This window comes from Panicum virgatum, chromosome 7K (assembly GCF_016808335.1).
Source record: "Panicum virgatum strain AP13 chromosome 7K, P.virgatum_v5, whole genome shotgun sequence".
Classification (NCBI taxonomy): domain Eukaryota; kingdom Viridiplantae; phylum Streptophyta; class Magnoliopsida; order Poales; family Poaceae; genus Panicum; species Panicum virgatum.
Window position 1 is genome coordinate 48,098,334 of NC_053142.1, and position 17,955 is coordinate 48,116,288.

The 17,955-nt window shown below is 46.2% G+C and overlaps 3 protein-coding genes and 1 long non-coding RNA gene across 4 annotated transcripts; 3 read left to right on the plus strand and 1 right to left on the minus strand.

The window, feature by feature from the left end:
- Window positions 1-1,054: 1,054 nt before the first annotated feature.
- LOC120640343 (BTB/POZ and MATH domain-containing protein 1-like) lies at window positions 1,055-5,292 on the plus strand. Its single transcript, XM_039916181.1, has 2 exons — window positions 1,055-1,324; window positions 4,270-5,292. The coding sequence occupies exons 1-2, from the start codon at window positions 1,055-1,057 to the stop codon at window positions 5,290-5,292; spliced, it is 1,293 nt and encodes a 430-aa protein (XP_039772115.1).
- Window positions 5,293-6,744: 1,452 nt separating this feature from the next.
- Window positions 6,745-11,914, plus strand: LOC120643128 (BTB/POZ and MATH domain-containing protein 2-like). The gene is made up of 2 exons (XM_039919651.1): window positions 6,745-7,067; window positions 11,066-11,914. Exons 1-2 carry the CDS (start codon window positions 6,746-6,748, stop codon window positions 11,815-11,817), a joined length of 1,074 nt encoding a protein of 357 aa, XP_039775585.1. The 5' UTR covers window position 6,745; the 3' UTR covers window positions 11,818-11,914.
- Window positions 11,915-12,491: 577 nt separating this feature from the next.
- On the plus strand, window positions 12,492-14,136 carry LOC120643129. The gene is made up of 2 exons (XM_039919652.1): window positions 12,492-13,301; window positions 13,589-14,136. The coding sequence occupies exons 1-2, from the start codon at window positions 12,618-12,620 to the stop codon at window positions 13,877-13,879; spliced, it is 975 nt and encodes a 324-aa protein (XP_039775586.1). The 5' UTR covers window positions 12,492-12,617; the 3' UTR covers window positions 13,880-14,136.
- Window positions 14,137-14,512: 376 nt separating this feature from the next.
- On the minus strand, window positions 14,513-16,971 carry LOC120641846. Its single transcript, XR_005662431.1, has 2 exons — window positions 14,910-16,971; window positions 14,513-14,840 (listed from the first exon to the last, which is right to left on the minus strand). It is a non-coding gene; the product is annotated as an uncharacterized LOC120641846 (long non-coding RNA).
- Window positions 16,972-17,955: the final 984 nt, after the last annotated feature.

Sequence of the window (17,955 nt, forward strand, 5' to 3'; positions counted from 1 at the left end):
GTGTGTAGATTGTGGAAATTTATTTGACTACCTCCGTGCAGTTCGTACTTTTTTTATTTGCGAGGAATGCAGTTTGTACTTACTAGTACTGCACTTGAGAAATAATAAGGGACGTCCAATTTATTTATCTCATTGTCATATCTTCTGAATTGAAAAAAAAAAAGATACGGAGTAATTCTTTCGCAAAAAAAAAGGTTAAAAAAGGGGAGAAAGATACTCTATCTCTAAGATCTTGTGTCTATATTGGTCTACTTGTATATAAAGATCATGCAAGGAGCCTGCACAACCGATTGAATGGTTGATCTTCCACGCCTGTTGCTGCCATGGCCCACCACGCATCCCCTCGCCGCCGCCGTCGTCCACCGGACACGTCGTCGAGGTGCCGGGCGGAGAAGGTGACGGGGACGCACGACTTCGAGGTGGCCAACTGTTGATGACTAAAATTGTCATTCGACAATACCATACGGTCTGATCGGTACGTCCTATTGGTTTGACGGGTCAGACGCTGTAGTCGGTCCGGCAGCAGCCGACCGGTCTGACCGGTAGGGTCGACCGGTGTGACCGGTTCAAGTGGAATTCGAGTACAACTAAAATTTTTAATAGATTTAGATCTTGTAATAGAATTTCTTGCGGGATAAGTCCACCCCACCCTATAAATATAAAGGGTCACGGCCGATTAGGGTATCTAATCGATCAAATCAATACAACTTTTATCTTTTTATTTTTTTTTTGGCCTAGCTTTTTCCCATCTACTATCTGTTGTTCCTCCTTCGTCTCTACGTCGATTGAGAGCGTTCTAGGTGGTCTGCCGACCCTAGAACAACCCTGCATGCGCTTGCCCCGACGGGTCCTTCCCGGGCGACGTTCGTTGGTCTCGCCGCCGGCCTGCCCGGCGACAACCGGTCTGACCCGTATACCCGACCGGTCTGAGCATCGGCGCTGCATCGTGCAGTCGCTCGCTGCGCGTTCAAGCGTTTTCGTGTGTTAGCCCTAGTTCTGCACCAACATATTTTTGGCGACTCCGCTGGGGAAAAAAAGAAATAAATCGGTTGCCATGGCCGGTATTCCTAAACCTGGTGAAGTAGATTCTGCCAATATCCGGAGGTCGAATGTTCAACAACTTTCGGTCGAGCATCAGAAGATTCTTGATGGCGTCCAGAAGAAGATCGGAGAAGATAAGGAGATCCAAAAAATTAGAGAAGAGAAGGAGAAAGAGATCCAGAAGCTGGAAGAAGAAGCCATGAACCAGTACATCTCACACTTCTCCATCGACCGGCAAGGGAAGGTCATGACGGATGACGTCTTCGACGCTTCACAGTTTGAGGTAAAATTCGATGAGAACGAACAACCTATCCTTAATTCCGAAATAGCTAATGCTATAGATGATACTGTTTCTTCTCATGTGAATAATAAGTTGGAATTTATTGGCCAAAATATGCATGATATGTTTGACGATCGCTTTAGCCGAATTGAAATACATCTTGGTATAAAATCTGTCGGTAATAATGCATCTACATCTAATACCGATAAGACAATGTATGGTTCGGCAATTCCAACTAATAATGCTATTGTGACTAATTCGGCTAATCAGCGAAGCCGAATTAATTATAATGCATCACTTAATGTCAATGTGCCATATGGGGCATCAAGTTCGTTGCGACATTCTACACCGCCGAACTTTACTCAACCTGATAATACACCGATCACTAATCGGCTTAACGCCGATGATGTTGGATCAGGTAGTATTAAAGAGGAGGTGATTAAGATATTTCGGCAAAGTTTTGGTATAGAGTCTAATGTCAAATGCCGATCTTATCAAAGACCATACCCAGAGAATTATGATTATGTTGCATATCCTCAAGGGTTTAAAATTCCTGAATTTGTTAAATTCACTGGTGATGATAGTAGAACTACATTGGAGCATATTGGTCAATTTATTATATAATGTGGTGAAGCTAGCACTAATGACATTTACAAATTGAGATTATTTCCTTTATCTCTATCGGGTGCTGCATTTACTTGGTTTATTTCATTGCCACCCAATTCAGTTTTTACTTTTGCTGATCTAGAGCATAAATTCCATGATTATTTCTTTACTGGTGAAACTGAATTGAGATCGTCACATCTTTCATCGGTTAAACAAAAAATACATGAAGGTATTTCTGAGTATATTAGAAGATTTAGAGATACTAGAAACCGATGCTATAGTTTGACAATTTCTGATAGAGATTTGGCCGATCTAGCTTTTGCTGGTTTACTTGATTTTCATAAAGCAAATCTAGAGGGACAAAAAATTTTAGATGTTAGTCAAGTACTACAAAAAGCTCTGACTAATGAAAGTCGAGCTAAAGAGGCTAGAGATTCTCAAAAGTCCAACGAAAAACCTAATCATCCTGTTTATATGCTTGTGTGTGATTCCAATTGTTCGGACGATGAAGGTAAAGATGTTTATACCGCTGAATTTGTTTGGCCCTCCAATGATAAACCTTGCGTGTGCGGTTCTCTTAAGCCGATTCACAAAGATCGGCAGGAAAGATTTACTTTTGATGTATCCAAATGCGAGAGAATATTTGATGAATTGTATAAGAATGGATACATCAAGATATCACATGTCATACCGCCGCTTGAAGAATTAAAGCAGCGAGCTTATTGCAAACTTCATAATACTTTCTCTCATGCGACTAATGATTGTAATGTGCTTCGGAGACAGATTCAATCGGCTGTTAATGAAGGCCGAATAATTGTTCCACAAATGAAAGTGGATCAAAATCCTTTTCCTGCACATACATATGTGGTTGAGTTGAGTAATCCCAAAGTGTTAATTCGGCCGAATCAAGCCGAGTCAACAAGAGAAAAAAATGTAATTATCGGTGAAGAGAGATTTAAGCCCTCAAAATCTCACCAGGAAGCTCCAGCGGAGAAGATCTCTGAAGATTTATTGAAGGATTCAACGCTCAGGGGGCAAGAATAGAAAAAAGGCGCCAAGTCTGCACCGGTTTCCTGACCGGTCAGACCGGTCACTCTGGGAGTTCTGGAAAAAATTCCAGAAACAATAAGAAAAAAGAAATGCCGAGTTTTAAAGAACTCTTGGCCAAATATGAGAAGAAAGGAGTCGTCTAGAAGCAGAAGGGACGGCCGGACAAAGTCAAGGATACAAAGCCATCATCGTCTCAAGAGCAATCGAGTTTGAGCCAAGGTAATTTATTTAATGGACCGATTGCTCCATGGTATTGCTGGTATCATTGCTATATGCCTTTGGATTATAGTAGGATGAACATGCAATTATATTATATTCATTATCCTCCTATACATCCAAACTTTGCTTCACAAAGACCGATTAGCGATAATCTGGTCAAAAATGACATTGATTGCAGCAAGAAGTGTGAGAAGAACTTAAAACAAGATTCAAAATATATATAGCCGAGGTGGTGTCTCTCAGGTTTGTCTCACACCCAAAAGAGAAGGCTGCAAAGGATGCGCAAGAAAGAGTCCATGAAACAGCAAGCGGAGGTTGTACCAGCAAGATCGGCGACCATAAAGCAGGTATGGAAGCCCAAGCAAATTATTTCATCATCAGCTTGAGGAAGAAACAAGATATGGCCGATAAATTGTTATCGCCCTTAAAAAAATGGCCGATGTATTCATCGCCCTTAGACAATTTTAGTCCAGAAGAGTGTTCTTTGGCACACAAGCTTTGCTAAAGAATAGGGGGGCATATGTTGACGACCAAAATTTACATTCGACAATACCGATCGGTCTGACCGGTCAGACGCTGTAGTCGGTCTGGCAGCAGCCGACCGGTCTGACCGGTATGGTCGACCGGTCTGACCGGTCCAAGTGGAATCCTAGTACAACTAAGATTTTTAATTGATTTAGATCTTGTAATAGGATTTCTTGCGGGATAAGTTCACCCCACCCTATAAATATAAAATGTCACGGCCGATTAGGGTATCCAATCGATCAAATCAATACAACTTTTATTTTTTTTACTTTCTTTTTGCCCTAGCTTTTTCCCATCTACTATCTGCTGTTCATCCTTCGTCTCTACGTCGATTGATGGCGTTCTAGGTGGCCTGCCGACCCTAGAACAACCCTGCGTGCGCTTGCCCCGACGGGTCCTTCCCGGGCGACGTTCGTTGGTCTCGCCGCCGGCCTGCCCGGCGACAACCGATCTGACCGGTATACCCGACCGGTCTGACCGGTCTGAGCATCGGCGCTGCATCATGCCGTTGCTTGCTGCGCGTTCAAGCGTTTTCGTGTGTTGGCTAGTTCTGCCCCAACACCAACTACTCCCTGCTCGACGGCCGCATCGGCGCCGGCATGTCCATCGAGTCCGCCCCCTTCTCCGTCGGCGTTTACAACTGGATCATCGAGTTCTACCCGGACGGGCATTCCATGGAGGACTGCTGCTGCTGCTGCATGAGCGCGGCGTCCTCGTTCGTGTCCATCTGCGACGGAGCAGTGACCGTGAACGCCAAGTACACCCTGAGCCTCGTGGACAGGGACGGCAGGGCGGCGGCGTCGTGGCTCTGGCGCCGCCGGTCGGCCACGGTGACCTACGGGTGGCCGCACCCGAGGAGCTGGGGCTTCAAGGTCTTCTACCTAAAGCCGCTCCTGCGGTTCTCGGGGTACCTCGACGACGACCGCCTCAAGATCCGGTGCGAGCTCACCGTCTTCACGCCGCCGCGCACGGAGTACACCACGCCCGCGCCGGCCCCGCCGCCGGAGCTGCCGGGCCACCTCGAGCGCGCGCTCAGGGACGGGAGGGGCGCCGACGTGACGTTCGCCGTGGCGGGGAGGGAGTTCCGCGCGCACAGGGCCCTGCTCGCCGCGCGGTCCCCCGTCTTCGACGCCGAGCTCCTCGGCCCCATGGCGGAGAAGGACTCCCGGCGCGCCGTGCGGATCGAGGACATGGAGCCGGCGGTCTTCGAGATGCTCCTCCACTTCATCTACACGGACTCGCCGCCGGGCAGCTTCGAGGGCTACAGCACCGCGACGGCGCAGGATTTGCTGGTCGCTGCGGATCTGTACGGGATGGAGAGGCTCAAGCTGATGTGCGCGGAGAAGCTGTGCAAGAGCATTGATGTGGCGACCGTCATGGCCATACTGGCCTTGGCGGACCAGCACCATTGCCAAGAGCTTAAAGAAGCCTGCGTTGCGTTCATGTCGGCGCCAAAAGTGTTGAGAGTCCTTGTGGCGCCAGACGAGTTCAAGCACCTGATGGCGAGCTGCGCCCAGCTGGTTTCGAGGGGCAGCCTTGAAGGTGCATCTGTCCAAAGAGAGTTGAAGTAGCCTTCATTTATGAGGCTGGCAAGAGTACCGAAAGCACCTGCCAAGTTCACAGTCGACCACTGGATTTGCATCGAGATTTCAACTGATCAACAAGAAATTAGTAGCAAAACACAGTTCCCTCCGCGCTGCAAAGATTGTTCGTTTAGCTTCAAATTTTATCCCACAAATGCTGTTTATTTATATTGTAGTAAAATCCGTCAAATTAAAGCAATATGAAATACGAGTATTAAGAAATAATTACATTGAAAAAGGGCATGGAGCCAATCAACTGTTTCAGTAGATGTTATTGTTTTGATTCCGGTGCATATTGGGGATTAGGTAACCAAATAAACAACGCGGTCTTCAATCACAACCCCTATAATTAATTAAGGGTAACATAGTCATTTTCCACTACTAGTAATATAAGAGCATATCCAAAAATTTGGCAAATAGAGTTGGCATCCTTAATTTTTGGAAAAACGCTTAAAACACCCCTCCAACAGTTTGGCAAACGACTTGGTAAAATATGGCAAGTTGGCAAAAACCCTCCCTCACCGCGTATATTTGGCAACTTCGCAAAGTGCTTGGCAAATCCTCTCCCTGCTTGCATGCTGCGTGCTGACCACGAAAATAAAGACTTCTCCCTGCTTGCATGCTGCCTACTCCCTCCATCCTGAAATATATGTCATTCTAAGGTTTGAAATTTGTCCTCAAATGTATGTCATTCTAGGTTGAGAGTGAACCCAACCATCTTAATTGTGCATCATTTTCGGGTCTTTCTCAATAGAAATATGTGCATGCAACCATGTAGGGAGAGGTGCATATGGGGGAGGTACATGGGAAAAGACATGCTAGTTTAATTGGCACATTCCCAATACTTAATAATTAGGGGTAGGAGAGTCTTTTCTATACAATCATAATCTGTTTTAAAAACTCTAGAATGATATACATTTCAGGATGGAGGGAGTATTGCTTTTTTTTTCATTCTGCCAAGTTCGAAATAGCAAACTATTGGAGTGGAACTGTTTTTTTACTTGACAAATAGTTTTGGGAGTTGGCAAATCACAAGATTTGTCAAGTAACAAACTTTTGGAGATGCTCTAATATGTCTGAAATTTTCTAAATGAACCATCTTTGTGGGAAGAGTGTAACTTCTATGGAATGTATCGAAGAATTTTATTTTAAAAAATAGAAATTGCACTACAGAGTTTAACTCCCCTAGGAACTAGGAACACGTACGGCCGCTTAATGTTGTTAATTTACTTAATTATTGCACTTATTACCGAATAATCCCTTCGTACTCCAAACAACACGGTTGCGTATCCAATCGTTGCCCCCGTTCACGGAAAACTAAACGTCAAGTTCCGATCCCATACGCACGCGTGCGTCGCTCAAACTGCTGGAATGTCCTATATAAAGAAGGCCCTCTGACGAGATCCGTCTTGTGCGACGCCCATTGCCATACTACTCCGCCATGGCTACCAACTCAACCTCTGCAGCTAAACATGGCCAGTGCCTACCCGTGACGTCGTCGATGTGCGTAACGGGAAGCGTCACCGCCACGCACAACTTCGAGGTGACCAACTTCACGCAGCTCGACGGCATGGGCGTCGGCAAGTTCGTCAGCTCGAGCACCTTCAGCATCGGCGGTTGCGACTGGAGGATCAACTTCTACCCCGACGGGAACAAGAAGGAGAACAATGGTGCTTTCGTGTCGGCCTTCTTGTATTTTGTCAGCGGAACATCAGCAGGTGTGACGGTTGAATTCAGTTTAAGTTTATTGGGCAAAGATTACTGTTGACGCAAATCTCGATTAACACACGAACGCACTAGATCGTGCGGCGTGAGAAAGAGCTCGATGCAGCTCTCATTGCGTGGAGCGATCAGACCGGTCGCCGGTGAGAATCGGCGACGACCGACGAACGCGAACCTGGGAGGGACCCGTCAGGATAAGCGCACGTATGGTTGTTTTAGTATCGTCAGGCCACCTAGAACGCTTTCAAACGTCGCGGAGACGAAGGAAGAACAGCAGATGGGGTTGGAAAAGTTAGGGTTTGGAGAAGAAGATAAAAAGTAGAGTTTGTATTGATTTTTGTTCGATTGGATTCACTAATCGGCCGTGACCCTTTATATTTATAGGGTGGGGTGGACTTATCCCGCAACAAATCCTGTTTACAGATCTAAATCTATGAAAACCCCTAATTGTACTCGGACTCTATCCGGACCGGTCAGGCCGGTTGGACCTACCGATTAGACCGGTCGGTCCCTGCCGGACATGCCACATTGCCTCGACCGGTCAGACCGGTTAGACCGGTTGGTACCAATTTTGGATGTCAACATATGCTCCCCTATTTTTTTTGGTAAAGTTTGCTTGCCAAAAAATATTCTTCCGAGCCAAAATTGTCTAAGGGCGATGATTAACACTACATCGGCCATTTTTTTACTAAAGGCGATAAACAATTATCGGCCATGTTTTGCTCAAGTCGATGTTGAAACAACTTGTTTGGGCCGCCACACCTTCTTCATTGTCGCTGACGTCTTTAGCACGGCCTCCACTTTTTGTTCCATTACCTCCTTCTTGCGCATACGTTGCAGCATTCGCTTCTGAGTACGAGACAAGCCTGAGGGACACCACCTCGGCTGTAAATACTTTGAATCTTGCTCCTTGCTCTTCTCATTTTCTTTGCTGCAATCAACATCTTGCTTGACCGGATTATTGCTAGCAACAATCGGTCTTTGTAGTAATGCATGATTTGGATACATAGGAGGATATTGAATATAATATGATTATATATGCATCCTACTATAATCCATAGGTGTATAAAAGTAAGGATACCAGCAATACCATGGAGCAATCGGTCCACTAGATGAAGTATAATTACCTTGACTCGATTGCTCTTGATGTCTTGACGATGATCCCGTATCCTTGACTTCGCTTGGTGGCCCCTTCTGTCTCTGAGCACTCCCTTCCTTCTCATATTTGGCCAAAAGTTCCTTAAAACTCGGCCTTGTCTTGATTTTGGAGGAGTTCCCAGATTTACTGGACGCACTGGTCAGACCGGTCCCATGACTGGTCGAACCGGTCAGACCGCCGCTATGGCCGGTCAGACCGGTCGACTTGTTGTCGGTTTTCTTCTTTTTGTCTTGTCCCCCGAGTATTTTTGCGCCTTGAGAGGTCTGTAATGTCAGCTTTTTTTTCAAGTCTTTCATCACCAATAACTACATTTTTCCCTTTTGTCGATTCGGCTTGACTTGGCCGAACTAACACTTTGGGATTATTCAATTCCAACATATCCACCGGGAAAGGATTCTGATCAATTTGCATATTAGGAATAACCAATCGTTCTTCATTAATGGCCGATTGAATTTGTCTACGTAACACATTGCAATCATTAGTGGCATATGAGAAAATATTATGAAATTTGCAATATGCTCGCCGCTTCAATTCTTCAAGCGGCGGTAAAGTATGTGACATCTTGACGTATCCAATCCTATATAACTCATCAAATATCGTTTCGCACTTGGATACATCAAAAGTAAATTTTTCATCCTGCCGATTTTTGTGAATCGGCTTAAGAGCAGAACAAGTAAATGATTTGGCTTGAGATGGCCAAACAAACTCAGCAGCATATACATCTTTGGACTCATCATCCGAACAATCTGAATTGCATTCTAAAATATGCACACTAGAACGATGATGTCTATGAGACTCTTGAGGTTCTTTGCTTCGGCTTTCTATAGCCAAAGCTCTTTGATGCACCTGAGTAACGGTAAAGAAATCATAGCTCTTTAATCTTTCTTTGATGTGAGAGCGCAAGCCATTAAAAGCCAAATCAGCTAGATCTTTTTCTGCAATATTCACACTAAAACATCGGTTTTTTATATCGCGGAATCGTCTTATGTAATCATTGACAGATTCATCACGCAATTATCTAACTGTTGTCAAGTGAGACAATTTAAGCTCATCATGCCCACAGAAAAAGTGCTCATAGAACTTCTGCTCTAATTGTTCCCATGAGACAATAGAATTAGGTGCCAAATATGAAAACCATGAGAAAGCGGTTCCAGTTAGAGATAAAGAAAATAAACACACTTTCAATTCGTTTATTGAACCAGCTTCTTCTAATTTGGCAAGATACTGACTAATATGCTCAAAAGTACTTCTAGTATCTTCCCCACTAAATTTAACAAACTCAGGCAAACTAAAACCAGCAGGGTATGCAATCGAATCAAACGAAGTAGGATACAACTTTTGGTATGTGCGCGATTTGCTTTTAACATCCACTCCAAAACTTTCTCTAAGCAAATTAGCCAAATCATTCTTATAATCAGTAAGCATTTTATCAAAATTACTCGAAGAATTTGGCTGTGTGGATGTAGATATCTCACGCTGGTTTGAAACATACTGACCGGATGGACCGGTCGGACCGGTCTGTACGACCGGTCGGACCGGTTGGCGGGAACCAGACTGATATACCGGTCTGACCGGTCTCTGCCGGTTTTGCCAACGCTGTACATATCGGTCGAACATCTCGTTGGAGATAGGACCGATGTGTGGCACTGAGTTCCTGGAGATTTCTGGTGATGTGTACTGAACAATCTCGTTTGTTCGGCTAATGTTGGCCGAACCTGGAATACTCATAATGGGGTCAGTGTATGCAGGTGTCACAGTTTGACCACTGAAATAATTCATCGGCATCCCATATTGAGGTTGACTCACAGGAGATGCTGCCGATGGTTGAGGAACATAAAATTCAGAAGTAGAAACAGATGGAGGTTCATCGGCTGTTTCTGGTTTCTTACCAACCGATTCCCTTTCCTTAGAGCTAAGCCAATTAACCCAATAAACATCACGCTCAGCTAGTAATTTCTGAATTTGTTCTATAGTAACATCAGAAGGTGGAGCAGTTGTAGCAGGTGTTACCTCATTAGATGCATCCGTGGAGATGGAAGCGAAGTCGATCTCTTTGATCTTGGTGACCTTGCCGCGTCGATCAACCTTGATGCTCGCAAGCGCCGCTTGTAGATCTTCTTCATCGTGCTTCTTCTTGCGCTCCTCCAGCAGCAGACGGACGTCTTCCGGAAGATGCTCGTATGTCGAAGGGATGATGTTCTCCTTGTCGATTTCTGCGTTGGAGCCCATCTTCTTTAGGGTAGATTAGATCGGTTTTGCTAAACAAGATCTTTCTTCCCCAGCGGAGTCGCCAAAAAGTATGCTGACGCAAATCTCGGTCAACACACGAACGCACTAGATCGTGCGGTGCAAGAAAGAGCTCGATGCAGCTCTCCCTGCGTGGAGCGGTCAGACCGGTCTAAGGAACCAGTCAGATCGGTCGCTGGTGAGAATCGGCGACGGCCAACGAACGCGAACCCAGGAGGGACCCCGTCAGGGTAGGCGCACGTAGGGTTGTTTTAGGATCGACAGGCCACCTAGAACGCCTTCAAACGTCGCGGAGACGAAGGAAGAACAACAGATGTGGTTGGAAAAGCTAGGGTTTGGAGAAGAGGATAAAAAGTAGAGTTTGTATTGATTTTTGTTCGATTGGATTCCCTAATCGGCCGTGACCCTTTATATTTATAGGGTGGGGTGGACTTATCCCGCAAGAAATTCTGTTTACAGATCTAAATTTATGAAAAATCCTAGTTGTACTCGGACTCTATCTGGACCGGGCAGACCGGTCGGACCTACCGGTCGGTCCCTGCCGGACAGGCCACAGTGCCTCGACCGGTCAGACCGCTCGGTCAGACCGGTCAGACCGGTTGGTGCCAATTTTGACTGTCAACAATTATCAAGTGTCGAAACAGCATATGTACAATCGGTCCTTTCCATCGGTTTGTAGCGACCGGGGCTTGCCCGAGTTCATTGAGAAATCCCAGCTGCAAGAGTTGCTGCGCCTCAACGGTGATTGCTTCACAATAAGGTGCGTTCTTACCGTGAAAGTGCCTCGCACTTTGGAAGGAAGCCACGTTGTAGTTCCACAGCCAAACCTGCACCAAGATCTCACAGACATGCTGAAGAATGGGGAAGGTGCAGATGTGACATTCAGTGTCGGGGACCAATCGTTTTCTGCTCACAAGTGTATCTTGGCTGCGCGATCCACGGTGTTCAAGGCAGAGCTATTCGGAGCGCTGAAGGAGAAGGACGCACGCTGCATCAAGATTGATGACATGGAGCCGACCATATTTGAGGCGCTCCTTCACTTCATCTACACAGATTCTCTGATAGATGACTGTGATTCAGATAGGAATGCGTCGATGCAGCAACACCTGCTAGTTGCAGCGGATCGGTATGGACTGGACAGGCTAAGGTTGATGTGTGAGGCTAAGCTGTGCCAAGGCATCGATGTTGAGACAGTTGCCACTACCCTAGCTTTAGCAGAGCAACACCACTGCACACAGCTCAAAGATGCTTGCCTTGGATTTATAGCTTCACGTGACGTGCTTGGTGCCGTCATGAAAACCGATGGATTCAAGCATCTCATCGCAAGCTGCCCTTTGATCATGAAGGAGATGTTGGACAAGGTCGCTGCCGTATGGAGCGAGTAGTGTCACGGAAATATAGCTGAACAGTAGTATTACTATGAATGTAAGATGCAGTATCAGCTAGTATTCGAGTACTTTCTGTCACATTACTATTACTGGTGTATCCATTGCAACGCTTTGTATTGGAGAATGTGTGCTTCTTGATCCACTGCTATAATGAAATTTTAAAGAAAATCATTAGGTTTCAGCATTCTTTCTTCCTTCAGTTCTCATCTCACTTGTACCTTTTTCGTGCTTGCGTGAAATCTGTTGAATTGGATCTGTACTGAAGCTCACTTTCTTCAGTTGTACTATCTATCTTGCACCGTTGCAGGGTGCGGGGTGCCTGAGAATGTGTGCTTGATCCATGGCTCGCGGACAGGGCCGTGGAGGCTTTCGAGCCGACGTTCAAGAGGCGGGCCGGGGGCGAGGGCGGCTTCGACTTGGCGGTGCGCAGCGCCGGCGACAAGGTGGACGCTGGCGTCCGCGACGCGGAACGTGGGCACGTGGCCCCGGGTCACCCGCACGCTCGCGGACGCGAACCCCCTTGCCATGTACACGATCGACGCGGTGCTGGTGCCGTATATAACTTAACGGCAGTTGCTTAGCTTAGGGGCCATTTGGCACCTAGGGTTTGCGGGGGAATCACATATATATATCGGGGGCTCGCCCCTCCCCCTCGTCCTATATATTCTCGGTCTAATCTAAGGCAGCCAACGCCGCCGCAACCTCGCCTTCCACATCTAGAAGAAGACCTGACAGACGGACGATGGTTTGGAGGGCGACGGAGGTGAGAGAAAGCTAGCGGAGGTGAGAGGAGGGCGATGGAGAACGGGGGTGAGAGGAGGCGGGGGTTCGCCTCGGATTTGGTCATGTGTTCTACGTGCTCCGGTTTTGTGATAAGGAAGAGGCCTACAGCCATTCCCGATCCTGACGAGGAGGTCGTGGAGGTGGTGACGGAAGCCGAGAAGATGCGGGACTTGATGAAGGCGGTCCTCCTGCACGGGCCCTTGCAGGAGAAGGAGCCGGCTGAGGCGTCGAAGAAGCAGTGGCAGGTTCTTCGGAGGAGGAGGATGATTATGATGGAGACCAAGAGGTGCCCGGCTTGCTCCCGTTCGCTGTTAGAGATGTGCCCGACTTGCTCTCGTAAGCTGTCAGAGAAGCTCGGGCCCGATGAGGAGGACAAGGCGGCTGGATTGAACGAGAAGAAGAAGAGCTCGAGGGAGGAGGGCAGCGAGTTGATGGCTGTCCTTCCGTCGCAGGGCGGGAAGGAATGCAAGAAGATTGCGATGGAGGACGAGGCGATGGTGGTGAACGCCAGAGCGGTGAAGAAGACGAAGCGATCGAGGGAGGAAGGCAAGAGATCTAGCAGCGGATTGAAGAAGAAGAAGGCGAAGAGCGAGGATAAGAAGGGCAATAGATCTAGCAGCCGATTGAAGAAGAAGAAGGCTAAGAGCGAGGATAAGGAGGTCAGCGGATCAAAGATTAAGGCTATGAGATCGAGCGAGGTATTTTTTTTTAATATTTTCATTCACAATTGCTTTCCTTTGGCTACTCTTTCTATTAGTCTCTGAAATGCTTTTAGCGGAAATAGCTAGTGACATAGAACACTCATCCATAAAATAGTTTGAACTATCTACTCGAAGGCCATGCAGCCCTTTTTCCAATTGTCGATGACCTATGTACAGAAAAGTGTTTCTTTGGATTTGAAGAAGAATAAAAGGAATTCCATCAATTTTTATTTTCCATTTATTTAGTATGTTTTCTTAATGAAATCCAAATTATTAACTAACAGATGGAGGGCAGCGGATCGAAGGAGGCGGAGATGGAGGGTAGCGGCGGAAATTGGAAGACTAAGATGGTGACTATGAGGTTGGACAAGAGGTCCATTGATAGTATTGTGAAGCGCCCCCCTGTCAAGCCTTTCACCTTCCCTACCCCCATTCCCAACCTCCGAGGTATCTTTGCTAGGGAAATCAGCAACTATGAGGTTGAGTGTGAGTTCCATGAGTACTTGCGCCGCCAGTCCATCATCAGCGGGTATGCTGATTACCAGCTAGAAGTCACCGATGATGAAGCCGAATGACCACAAGTTGGTGTAGCACTATTGTCATGTGTGGTTGGTGTGGTAACGAGTTAAGGCTGCCTAGCATAATAATAATTTTAGTATAAGTGATGAACCTTTTGGTTTGTTTCAGAAATATTCAGCTTTGTTAGATTGTACTAGTATTTAAGTTGTAAAAAGTGCTATCTTTTGTGTGTTCACCCTTGTGTCATTGTCATATGAGTAGCTTGCTACTGATGTTCTTCTCACACTTAAATACTTATAAAGTTGATGTGTCATTGTCATATGAGTAGCTTGCTACTGATGTTCTTCTCACACTTAAATACTTATAAAGTTGATATATATTTTCCTAGAACTTGATTCAGATGTTATTTAAACGATCTCCAACCAGCCACCTTGGCATCATTGTCATATGAGTACCTTGCTATTGATGCTATTCTCACATCTTAAAGACTTTGTAGCTATATTTTCCTAGTGCTTGATTCAGATGTTATTTAAACGAGCTATTGTTGATGTCTCCAACCAGCGCGGCGGCTGTGGTTGTTCCAACCAGCCGCTCTATTGTTGTTGTAACTAATCCAGAAAATATTTGATACAGATCAAAACTGAAGAAATGACATGTTATGGCATTCATCCAGTTCAATAGATTTTGACTTTTAGTGAACTAAAAATGGAACATACTTTAGAACATGTATCATAAGAGTTCAAGTCAAAACAGCACTGAATATTATATCACCGACTACAAATGTCTGAAAGTTTGCACGCTGTTGTTTACAGCTCTTCCAAATAAGTCTCCCGAAACCAAAAGGAGCGCATTATTAATTTTGATCGAGCAGCCTCGACCACCAGTCCCTCCTCTACCGTCACTACCCCCATTTGAAAAAGTTGTTGCAAATCCTATTGTTCCACCAAGAAAAGGCAATATGGTCCTTCACCGGAGACAAGTAAGTCGACTTCTCCCACACCATTCTCAGTAGCATCTCTTCAGCAATATACAAATAGTTTCAGAGAGGAGAATGTGATAAGAGAGAGCAGAATAAGAAAGGTTTACCTAGCAGAGCTTCATGATTGCAAGGTATGAAGTATTACCTATCTCGATGAAAGAGCAGCCAGTTCAGTTCAAGTATTACAAAATGGAAATCAGGTCACGCCAACGTTGTCAAAATGGAAATAACTGGGTTCCAATTAAAATTCCGATTGACAAACCAAGTAATCATTTCTTATTTTAGAAATACTAGAGATAGAGATATTTTACAACACTGCAAGAGCTTCGTCTCTTCCCATTTACTATCTGCTAGCTATTTCCTCCTTGAGTATCTCTTGGTTGTTCTCCTCCCACGCATAGTATGTATTCTCTCGAGTCTCGAATATATTTGTGCACATATAGTTTCCTTATCCAAACGGTGGAATATAATCCCACAAAATAACTGATGCGGCTAGATTAAACGAAACAAGCAGCAAGCAAGATCTAATCCAACGAAGGTGTGAAGGACCGGACAGGCGACCAGAGGGGGGTGAATGGGAGCCTCAAATCCGATTCAAAAACGGAGAGAAAAAGGTCCCGATTACACCTGACATGCCTCGAACGGTGAGTATCAGTACCGGTACTAATCAGGACGGCTATCGGCACTAGAAATACCCACGCTCAGTAGCCGGAACACACACGAGGAAGCAAAACAGTGAAAAACTCGAACAAAAGACTCGCCCACTTGCAGAAACTCACAAGAACCGGTCAGAGAAAAATCACTAATGCGAAACCATCTCAAGTACTCAAGCAAAGAGGGGTTAGTCCACAGAAAAACAAAACTAGAAACACTGGGAATAAAATCTAGCTAACACATGCTCAGCTAAACTAATTTTTGTTTTGCTTTTTCTGGTTTTAGATTAAGCAGGAAAAAAAACTTAAAGCTCGAAAAGAATCTAGAGACAAAACATGAAACAAAGCCTAGAGCACAAGCTTAGAACATGATTCACTAATCACACAGAGCCTAAAACAATCCTAGCAAAATCAACGGGAAAAGAAAAACCAAGTATGACATTTCATCGAACAGGATGTGAGCGAGAAACAACTTGCTGAAAATTAGCCTCATATTCACCTTTAATTTCCCACACAAAACACACACTTGATGCTTGACGTGGGCACCTGCACAGAGAAATCAAATGGCTCGATGGCCAAGCAGAGAAAGAAAAAAAAACCTTTGACCTTGCTGAAGAAATTATAGAGCTTGCCGAAGCCCCGGCCGTGGATCAAACGTGTGCCTGCTCGCGATGCTGGTGCCTCACCCTGGTGCCGCGTGCTCTCCTACTACTGCAGCTTGCTAGCGGCCTGCTGTACAAGCCCGCCTGCCTCCGTGCGCGGGGGCCAAGAGCCGCAGGGGGCCGCGCGTCCCAGGTGCCGCTACTGGCTGCAACTGCTGCCTGGCACCTGCTGTGTGCGGCCGCTCCGGCCGTGGCTGACAGCAGCCGGCGGCCCGCCTGGCCCCGCAGCAGGAGCAGAACGCCGCTGCAATGGTGGCCTCCACCTGCTGCTGGGAGATCACCCCAGAGGGCACCGTTCTCCCTGCGCGCACGAAGCTTCCTGAACTGCAGAAACAAAACAGCCAAAGAGGGGAAAGAAACACAAGTAGAAAAACAACTCGATTCAATCCAAATCAAAAACCCCAGAGGGCACAGGAGGGAAGGGCCTCCATTCCCGGATCCAATTTCAGAATAAAATCTCACAGATTCATGATGAAATTCTAACCCTAGAGAGAGGAGGAAGGAGGGGAACAAGAAGAACAAAAGAAAAACAGAAGGGGGCGATGGGAGAGAGAAGGAGCCCTCGTCAGGTGCCGTGCCCCCCTTTCTCTTCTACTCAAGTCTCCAACTTAATTACTAAATTACCCCTACACTAATAATTAATTCTATTACACGCCCGGGGGTATTTTCGTCCATCTTTTTCTCGGAGCATCCAACGAACCCGGCGACTTCACGACTTTGCTTCGCCTCGACGCAATCTTTGCGACCCTGCCACCTGTCCTTTGATCTCCTCGGGCTCTCCACCCCGATTCCCGCCGGAATCCTTCCTCGAGTTTTGCGGCCCAAACCCGGAAACCGTCCATCGATCTCCCGATCCTCGATACATGTCATCGCCGTCCTCGAGCGCCCAACGCCAAGAGTTCTCGAGCCTCCGCTCAACTTGCGCGACCGCCGTCTTGACTCGGTCAACACGGTCAACCCATGTAGTCTTGCGCTCGTCGATGTCCCCAGACGTCAGTCACCGTGACTAGTCGTCTGGCCTCCTGGTCCCTCGGTCCAAGCCCAGCATCCATCCTTCACCGCTCCCGGTCCATCGGCACGAATCCGCATGACCTTCACCTTCGCCGCCGACCACCGCCTCCGACTTCCACGCCTGCGCACCACAAGCCAAGAAACACGTTGCACGACACGACTCAACACGACTCATGCCACGGTTAGTCCACACCCTCAACCAGACGCGTTCGACCGTTGACAATCACTCATCATCAAACTCGAACCACAAGGGCACATATCAACCTTGTGTTCGCAAGGTGCCCGTCGCAAGAGGGGGGCGCTAATTGGTGAGCCCGCGCGCCAGAAAGAAAGCTAGCACTCGATCTCCGACAGTGCAAGCATTTCCTTTCTAGGAAACATTTCTCATCCCTAATTTCCTAGCTCTGAAAATTTATAATTGATGAACATAAATTTTAAGCATAAATTTTGTTTCCAAATAACTTCCTAGCGAACATTTTTTTTAGCACAACTTTTATGATGCATGGAATTTTACACGTAACTTCTTTCAATCAAATTTTTACACAATATTTTTGAACATAATTTTTCACAACATACAACTTATATGCATAACTTTTTTCTTTAGAAAATCTATCGAAAGATTTTATTAGTGTAACTCCCATGATAAGTTATCGCACAAGTTTTACGCATAGGTTCACTATCCAACTTTCCATGATAAGTTCTTGCACAACTTTTACGTATAAGTTCACTATCCAATGTTTCGAGAAAATATTATCTGGAAAACTTTTTGTGCAACCTCTATGCATAAGTTCACTATCCAACTTTTTGAGAAATATTTTTAGCATAAA